Source organism: Aptenodytes forsteri, unplaced genomic scaffold, assembly GCF_000699145.1.
Source record: "Aptenodytes forsteri isolate BGI_AS27 unplaced genomic scaffold, ASM69914v1 Scaffold41, whole genome shotgun sequence".
In the NCBI taxonomy this organism is placed as follows: domain Eukaryota; kingdom Metazoa; phylum Chordata; class Aves; order Sphenisciformes; family Spheniscidae; genus Aptenodytes; species Aptenodytes forsteri.
This window is the reverse complement of record NW_008796211.1, coordinates 648,548-656,759: the sequence shown is the minus strand read 5'-3', so window position 1 is coordinate 656,759 and position 8,212 is coordinate 648,548. Positions and strand designations below refer to the sequence as shown.

At 40.8% G+C, this 8,212-nt stretch overlaps 1 protein-coding gene across 1 annotated transcript in view; it reads left to right on the top strand.

The window, feature by feature from the left end:
• Nucleotides 1-4,821: 4,821 nt before the first annotated feature.
• TMEM161B (transmembrane protein 161B) overlaps nt 4,822-8,212 on the top strand; it is a 32,051-nt gene continuing 28,660 nt past the window's right edge. Inside the window, exon 1 of the mRNA XM_019474376.1 lies at nt 4,822-4,920. Coding sequence (XP_019329921.1) covers nt 4,847-4,920 — 74 coding nt within the window. The 5' untranslated portion in view covers nt 4,822-4,846. The remainder of the gene's footprint in view (nt 4,921-8,212) is intronic.

Here is an 8,212-nt window from a genome sequence, read left to right as displayed (position 1 = left end):
ACCTACAACGCTTCATCTGCCTATAATTTTTCATAAAAGCATTATTGACACAATTTCTGATTTATTTAAATGGAAAAAAAAAAAGCGTTGAAGGGAGAAAAGAGAAGAACTTTCCTTAGTACAGTATTTAAGACCAAAGAAGATATTGCTGGTGAGGAGGGGGAAGGTGGACGAAGAGTGGTGGATTCTGTAGGTTAACAGCTGGTTGCACAGCAGCTGTTGACAGCAGGGACTTGGCTTGTATGACCATAGGAACCCTCTCTGAGGTTTGAGGACTGCTAGGAAGGGACAGCATCCACCTGACCAAGTGGGGCAAAAGCATCTTTGCCAACGGGCTGGCCAAACTGATATGGAGACGTTTAGACTAGGACTGAGAGAGGGAGGAGATGATGACTCACAAATCGAGGAAAAAGAGGTGGACTGAGTTGGTAAGCAAAGGACGCAGGGTGATATGGAGAGGAGTCTTTGAAAACAACTAAACAGGGCAGAAGGGGGCCCACACAAGTATATAAACACAAACAAGGAAATACCTGTACACAGATAATGAGGCCAGCCTTATGGGGGAGAAGCTTTTGTATCTCTCTGGGGAAACTGGCACACTTGGGTGCATCTCTGACCTGCCTGTACACTAATGCATGCAGCATGGGGAGGAAATGGGAAAGTAGGGGGCTGTATGAAGTTGCAGAGCTACGATTTCATTGGGATAACAAAGATGTGATGGAGTAGTTCATATGATTGGAGTGCTGCCATGGATGGATGCAGGCCCTTTAGAAGGACTGGTGGGATAGCAAGGATGGGGGACTTGCTCTTAAGTGAAAGAGCAGCGGGGATGCATGGAGGTCTGCCATGAGATGGATAATGAACCATCTGAGAGCTTATGGGTAAGGACTAGAGGGCAGAGCAACATGGGTGATGTTGTAGGTGTCTGCTGTAGGTAGCCTTAATCATGAAGAAGTAGAAGATAAGGCCTTCTTTAGACAATGGGAAGAATCCTCAGGTTTCTAGGCGCTGGTCCTATAGGGTATTTCCAACTACCCCAGTATCTTCTGAAGAGACAACACAGCAGGGCACAAGCAATCCGTGAGATTTTTTGTGTGCTTTCATGGCAGTTTCCTAACACAGGTGATTGAGGAGCTGATGAGGAGAGGTGCTCTGCTGGACCTCAGACTTGCAAACAAGGAAGAATTGGTTGGTGATGTGAAGGTTGTGAAGCCTTTGCTGCGGTGACCATCAAATGGTAGAGTTCAGTATCCTGAGAGAAGGAAACGAGGCAAGTAGCAGGTTCACAATCCTAGACTTCAGGAGAGCAGACTTTGGCCTGATCAGGCCTCAGCTTGGAAGAATCCTATGGGATATGGTCTTGGAGAGAAGAGGGGTCTGGGAAAGCTGGTTGGCTTTCAGGTATCACCTCCTCCAAGCTCAGGAACAATCCATCCTGATGTACATGGATGAACATGGAGCTCATGACTAAGCTCAAACATAGAAATGAAGTATGTAAGAGGTGGAAGCAGGGTCAGGTCACCCAGGAGAAATATGGAGAAACTGTCTGAGCATGCAGGGGTGGGGTTAGGAAAGCCAAAGCCCACCTGAAGTTGAGTTTGATGTGGAACGTGAATGGCAACAAGACGACCTTCTACAAGTATATCAACAGCAAATGTATTATGACAGAAAACATGGGCCTGCTGCTGGCTGGGGCAGGAGACTTGATGGCAAAGGACATGGGAAGGACCAAGATACTAATGCTGCCTTTGCCTTGGTCTTCACTATAAAGTTTGTCTTAAGGAATCCCAGGCTCCTGAGACCAGTAGAAGAGTCTGGAGCAATGAAGGCTTACCTTCCATGGAAGAGTATCATGTTAGGGAACATTTAAACAAGTTGTAGATACACAAGTCCATGAGTCCTGATGGGATGCACCCACCAGTGCTGAGGGAGTGGCCAGTGTTGTTGTGATGTCGCCCTCTTTGGCCACCCTCACTCTGTCTTTGAAAGGTCATGGCAATCAGGGGAGATTGCTGAGGACTTCAGAGGTCAAGTGTTACTTCTCTCTTCAGTAAGTGAGAATATGGGAAGTATAGGCTGGTCAGCCTCCCCTTGATCCCTGAGGAGGTAATAAAACAAATAACCCTGGAAACTAAATCCAAACATATTGAAGACAAGATGGGTTTGGGAGTAGTCAGCTTGGATTTTTGAAGGGAGAGTCATGCTTGACCAACTTGATAGCATTCTACAATGAAATGACTAGCTTGGTGGACAAGGGGAGAAGTGGATATTATTTATCTTTGCTTTAGCAAGGCTTTCAGCACTGTCTGCTCTAACATCCTTGTAGACAAACTGATGAAGTATGGACTAGATAAGTGAGCAGTGAGGTGGACTAAAACCTGGCTGAGATGCTGAGCTTGAAGTGGTGTGATTAGTGGCACAAAGTCCAGCTGGATGCAGGTCACTAGTGATGTGTTCCAGGAGTTGATACTGGTGCCAGTGTTATTTAGCATCTTCATTAATGACCTGGAAGATGGAAGAGAGTGCACTCTCGGCAAGTTTGCAGATGGTACAAAACTTGGAGTGGCTGCTACGTCAGGTAGTTGCGTTGCCATTCAGAGGGACCTCTGCAGGCTGGAGAAACGAGTCAACAGGAATCTCATGCAGCTCAGCAAAGGGAAATGCCGGTATTCCTGAGGAGGAATAAGCCCAGGCACCAGTAGATGCTGGGGGCTGTCCACCTGGAAAAATGTTTGGCAGGAAAGGACCTGGGGGTCCTGGAGATCATTAAGTTGACCATAAGCCATCAGTGGGCCCTTGTGGCAAAGGTGACCAACAGCACCCTGCGCTGCATTATGCTGAGAATCACCAGCAGGTTGACAAAGGTGCTCACCTCTGCTCAGCACTGGCGAGATGCTGGAGTGCTGCGTCTGGTTTTGGGTTCCCCAGTACAAGGGAGACATGGGCTTACAGGAGAAGGTCCAGCACAAGGCCACGAAGATGAGGAGACTGGACCATCTGTCGTACGAGGAGAGGTTGAGAGGGTTGGGGCTGCTGAGCCTAGAGAAAGTTCAAGAGGCATCTTACCCGTGTGTATAAATACCTGATGGGGAGGAATAAAGAAGGTGGAGCAAGACTCTTCTCAGTGGTGCTCGGTGGAAGGACAAGAGGCAGCGGGCACAATACAGAATATTCCATTGAAACATAAGAAAGAAAAAAACTATTGAAGGTGAGGATGGTCAAACACTGGCACAGGTTGCCCAGAGAGGTTATGGAGTCTCCGTCCTTGGAGACATTCAAAACCTGACTGAAGACATGGCTCTGAGCAACCTGCTCTAGTTGACCCTGTTCTTAGCAGGTGAGGTTGGACTAGCTGATCTCCAGAGGTCCCTTCCAACCTCAGCTGTTTCACCATTCTGTCAGAATTGCTCTTTCCTTTCCCAGATTATCTTTACATTGAGAGAAGCTTCTGGTAAAAATAACGTGTGGTTAAATTTCCTCCAAGAGAACAGGTATGCTAGGTGGGAGAGGGTGTGTTTGAACAATGGCAGTACTGCTGCTTAGTGAGGTGTTCTTGAGAGACGAATCTTACTTCTTCCTTTGGGGAATTTTGGAGAAAATGTTTCTCAAGTGTATGAGCTAATCTGTGTTTTATTTGCCAATGGCTAATTGCATACTGGTTCCATACGTAGAAATACTTTTGCCTCCTGACCTTCCATAGCACACTGCATGAGTACAAAGCTAGTGAAGTGTAATTCCCAGCTTCTACAACTACAGAGGGAAATAGTTTGTCTTCAGTGTATCGTTAGTAACTAGTGATATCCAAAAGTTGGTATCTAAGAATGGAAGTGAATATGAACTTTTATACGCCGCCACTTAAATGTGGCATTTTGTGTGCTGATTGAAAAAGTATCTCTATTCCTTTCCATGAAAAAGTATTCTGAAAAACAGTTTAAAAGAGTGGAAATAGCTTATTTGGTTGATTTTTAGTGTCTTTTCACTTGCATGTTTTTGTAAATTTCCCTTGCATATCTGTGTTTGATACTTTTTACTATTGCTTGTGATGTTTTAGGTATGAATATCTTGCATGTAAATAGAGGAAATATGGTGCACATGCTTCATGCTGGTTTTTAATGGTGTTAGTTGATAGAATTTCATGTGCAGAATAGAAGTAGTAAGATGCAACATTTCACTCATTGTTATTTAGCTTTCGAAGTTTAAAGTTGCTTTATTTAAAAAAAAAAACACAACAAACTGGCAACAACCAATAGTCAGAATTAAAGCATGCTGAGTGACTGGGAATGAGATTACTGCTGGCGCTGCTGAAGTGCCGGATCCTGATCAAGAGTTGGACATTAAAGTGAAGCTGTGCTGATTCCTGTGTCCCCTCCCCTCCCTTCCCCACCTCTGCCTGGAGTTCAGCGAGGAGCAAATGCTCTGCGCTAATCAGAGGCTTAAATTTCATGACGTGGATGTTGTAAATTACTGTTAATTCCAGCGGGTTTGTGCGGTGTCAGCTGTTAAATCGTGTCAGAACTGAAGAGACCACAAAAACCAAGACTGTAATCAGTGATGTAATTTTAAGGCATAATGTCTTGTGAAATGCCACGTCCACATGTGGCCTTACAGCCTGTGAAACAGGGGACATACGTTACTGGCATCGTGACCTGGGGATGCCTTTTCCCTTCGATGAAGCGTGTAACTGACTATAGCAAGTTCCAGGGGATTTCTTGAAAACTGTCATGTCATACAAGGTGTTTTTAATTTTTTTTTTTAAAGGTACTTCAGCACTGTTCCAAAACACATACTGACTTGTTATTAACTTATTCCTCTACAGGGTGTGATAGGTGTACAGTTGGTGGTTACCATGGTAATGGCTAGTGTCATACAGAAGATCATACCTCACTATTCTCTTGCTCGTTGGCTTCTCTGTAGTGGCAGGTAAGATAAGAAACAGTTGTTACACTGTGTGTGAATATGGTAATGCAATTATGCGTTAGAGCAGTAATGGTAAAACATACTAATTTAGGTTGTTTTCTTGAAAAATAATTAATCTGCTGTTCTTAAATCTATTACCATAGCATTGTGACACCTGACTTACAGGCTTAAGGTGTAAAGACAGTGTTGCTGTAAAAGAACAGACTTGTTTGTTGCTATTAATTATATCAGTCATAAAGTTAGCTGTTGTCCAGCTCTTATATTATTAAAGGCACAAGCTACATACTCGAATATTAAAAAGCTAAACTGAATACAAGACACTGAAGAACGGAAGGATTTTTTTCTCTGCACTGCCTCAGTGTTCTTGATAATCCACCTGCTGATTAGCCTTGCATATAAAGAGTGCTTAGGTATTTATTAAAAATTCTATTTTTTTTAATACTTCATAGGACAGGATTAGTATAAATTTCAATACACTACTTCCTCATAACAATAGATCAAACAGACATAATGAGTTGCAAGGGGAGCATTCCCTGTGTGGCTATATCCATAACAACAACAAAACCCAGCAGCTGCTTTGAATATAAATCAGTATCTTAAATATTAAAAGAATCATGGACACTGTTTTTTCGTTTGGGAAGAAAAACACTTTGTATGATTAGAAGGTAGTGTGCAGTCTTTTGTAATTGTTAAAATTTTGAGAATACCGCATCTCTACTCCCTGACTTCTGAAGGAGTATCCTTGAATAATAATGTGTTCCACAGGATTCTTAACCAGTCTTGTATAATTTTCCATTGCCTTTTTTCCTCTGGATCTCAGAATTACCATTTTTTTTCTTTTTAATTCTCCCCATTTCATCACCCAAAGAGTTGCTAGTGAAAAATGACTCTAAATGTTGTTTAGATGCGTGTTAGGTATCACTGGTTAGGTATAATGGAAAACAGTAATTGTCAGGTGAATAATATGATCAGGAATTGCACTCTTAATTGTTGTGTGAAGTTTCATTGTTGACCACATCTGCAGAGTATTGATCACCTTTTTTGTGCTCTAAAAAGAATATTACATTAATGAATATCAAATTGCATACCATTTATTTTTAAGGTGTGTTACTACCATAGCATTTTTTATCAGCAGTTATTCAAATGACATTTTCTACTTTTTATGTCCTATTTAAAAGATTTTTTTAAATTTTTATTTCAAAATTCAAATATTTAATTGCTCTTTTTAAAGAATTGCTCAATATTATGCCCATGTTCTTCATTCTTGTGAAGTTTTCACTTTCTTTTTCCTTGTTCTAAAGCATTTCTTGTGCTAATAATAGGGAGAGGTTTGCTGTTCAAATATTTTTCATAATCCTTTTCTCCTTTTATCTTTGCACACCTGCAAATTGATAAATACATAAAGCAGGATTTCTGCACTTGTGCTTATGGAATTCTGCTCCCACTGAAGTCAAAGGGAGTCTTATTATTGCCTTTCATGTTAGAAGCCTTGAAAATCTCATTGTTGCTTTTCAGTGTTCTGTTTATCTGGTAACTATTTTAGTGCATTGTAATTTCAGTCATTGTGAATAACCTCCTGAATACAAGAATTATGTAAAGAGCCAGAAATAATTCTGTGTTCCAGAAATAAAAACATGTCAGAAGCTTCACTGCAATAAGAATCTGAATTTTAATGGCTGAAAGAAAAACAGTTTTCTTCTTAGTTTAGCTGACAAACTATCTTTAATGTTAACCCATTTTCCTTAGTGCTGTCTTTTTGCCAACAGTGTTTTCTTTGACAGACCTGTATGGATGGGGTGGTAGAGGGTTTTATACATAAGTGTACAAGCACAGGCGGACACACTCTTAAGCAGTCCAGCTTTCCTAGGAAAAGTTACTGCCCGCTCCTCCTTTCCTTTGTCAATATACTTCAACTAGTCTTTGGTTCCCAAAACTGGTTTTTAAGTTAAGTGGCTTAAGTGTCTTTCTTCGAAAGGGTTGGGAGGCTTTTCTAAGCAATATAGTTCAAAATGTCTCCAGATAGTCCTTGCCAAATGGGAGGGAGGATAAACACATCACCAGGCAAGCCAGAAGCTCTTAAGTGACCAGTTGGTTTCAAGATGCTTGTATGTGTACGTTCAAAGTCCATTAAAAGGAAACACAGACACTTCAAAATCTAAAAGAATTGTTAGAATAGATAGACGTAAGAGAATTATTCGTTTACAGAATGAACAGCTATCATTGGTGGTTGAAAAGCTATTTACTTAAATTTGTAAAGAAACAAAAACTCTTTCAATCAATGCTATTTTCAGAGCTTGAACAGAATTTGAAAATTCATATTTATTGAAGTCAATGAATTGGCAGCCTGAATCTGTATAGGCCTTTGCATTTTTAACTAATAAAACATTCTCTACGAAAATGTTGCTTTTAAGTTGTTCAGCTACGTTCTATTTTCAGGCCACTTCAGGAAGACAGGAGAAAACGGATGTTTTGTTGTGCATTCATTAATGACCGTCATTCAAATTAAGTGGGGCATATCTGTGCTGCTGTTGCTATTCAGACTAACTTGGGTATGTCAAAGCTACAGAGTAATCAGTTGTGGGATCTCAGTTTCAAACATACATAAGCTAAAGAAAATATGAACTACATTTTTTTTTAGCTCTACCTTTATGAAAATGTTTGATCAGATCTCTTTACACACCTTGCATTTAAAATCTCAAAACTAGAGTTTATTAACTAAAAAGTCCCTAAACTCTTGTATCCTATTAGTTGTAATTCTGAATCGCTTGCAACATAATTCTGTAGTGTAATTAAGAGCAAATTGTGGTTTAAGTGTTTGATTTGTGTTAGTATGTTACACAGAACAAGAATTTTGTCTCTTCTGCTGTAATAGGTACTATTTCTCTATCTGTGCAGGAAAGATTGTGAAAAATTACCTTCCAACACAGGTGATTTTCATCATTACAGAACTACTTGTGGTACTCTCAGCGTGCCAGGTTCAGATCTGGGAGATGGTGAATGGCAAAGCAGAAGACTATTTTTCTGCTTTCCCCCACTTGCTCTAGGTTGTGTGAAAGATAGGGAGAAGTTAGTATCTCCAATGTAGTTTGTCTTGGATGAAAAGGTAGATGCTCTGGTTTCTGTGTGATTCTCAGTCTTAACAAGGTCTCTTTTGCAGCAAAGTTTGCAAACAGCAAATTTTTCAGCTGGGACCACACATGATAAAAATAAATTAATGAAATAACTCACTCTTACTGATGCCTCAAAAACCCCACAAAATTCAGCCTCTCTTCTCCATTCAGCCTCTTCCCCCTCC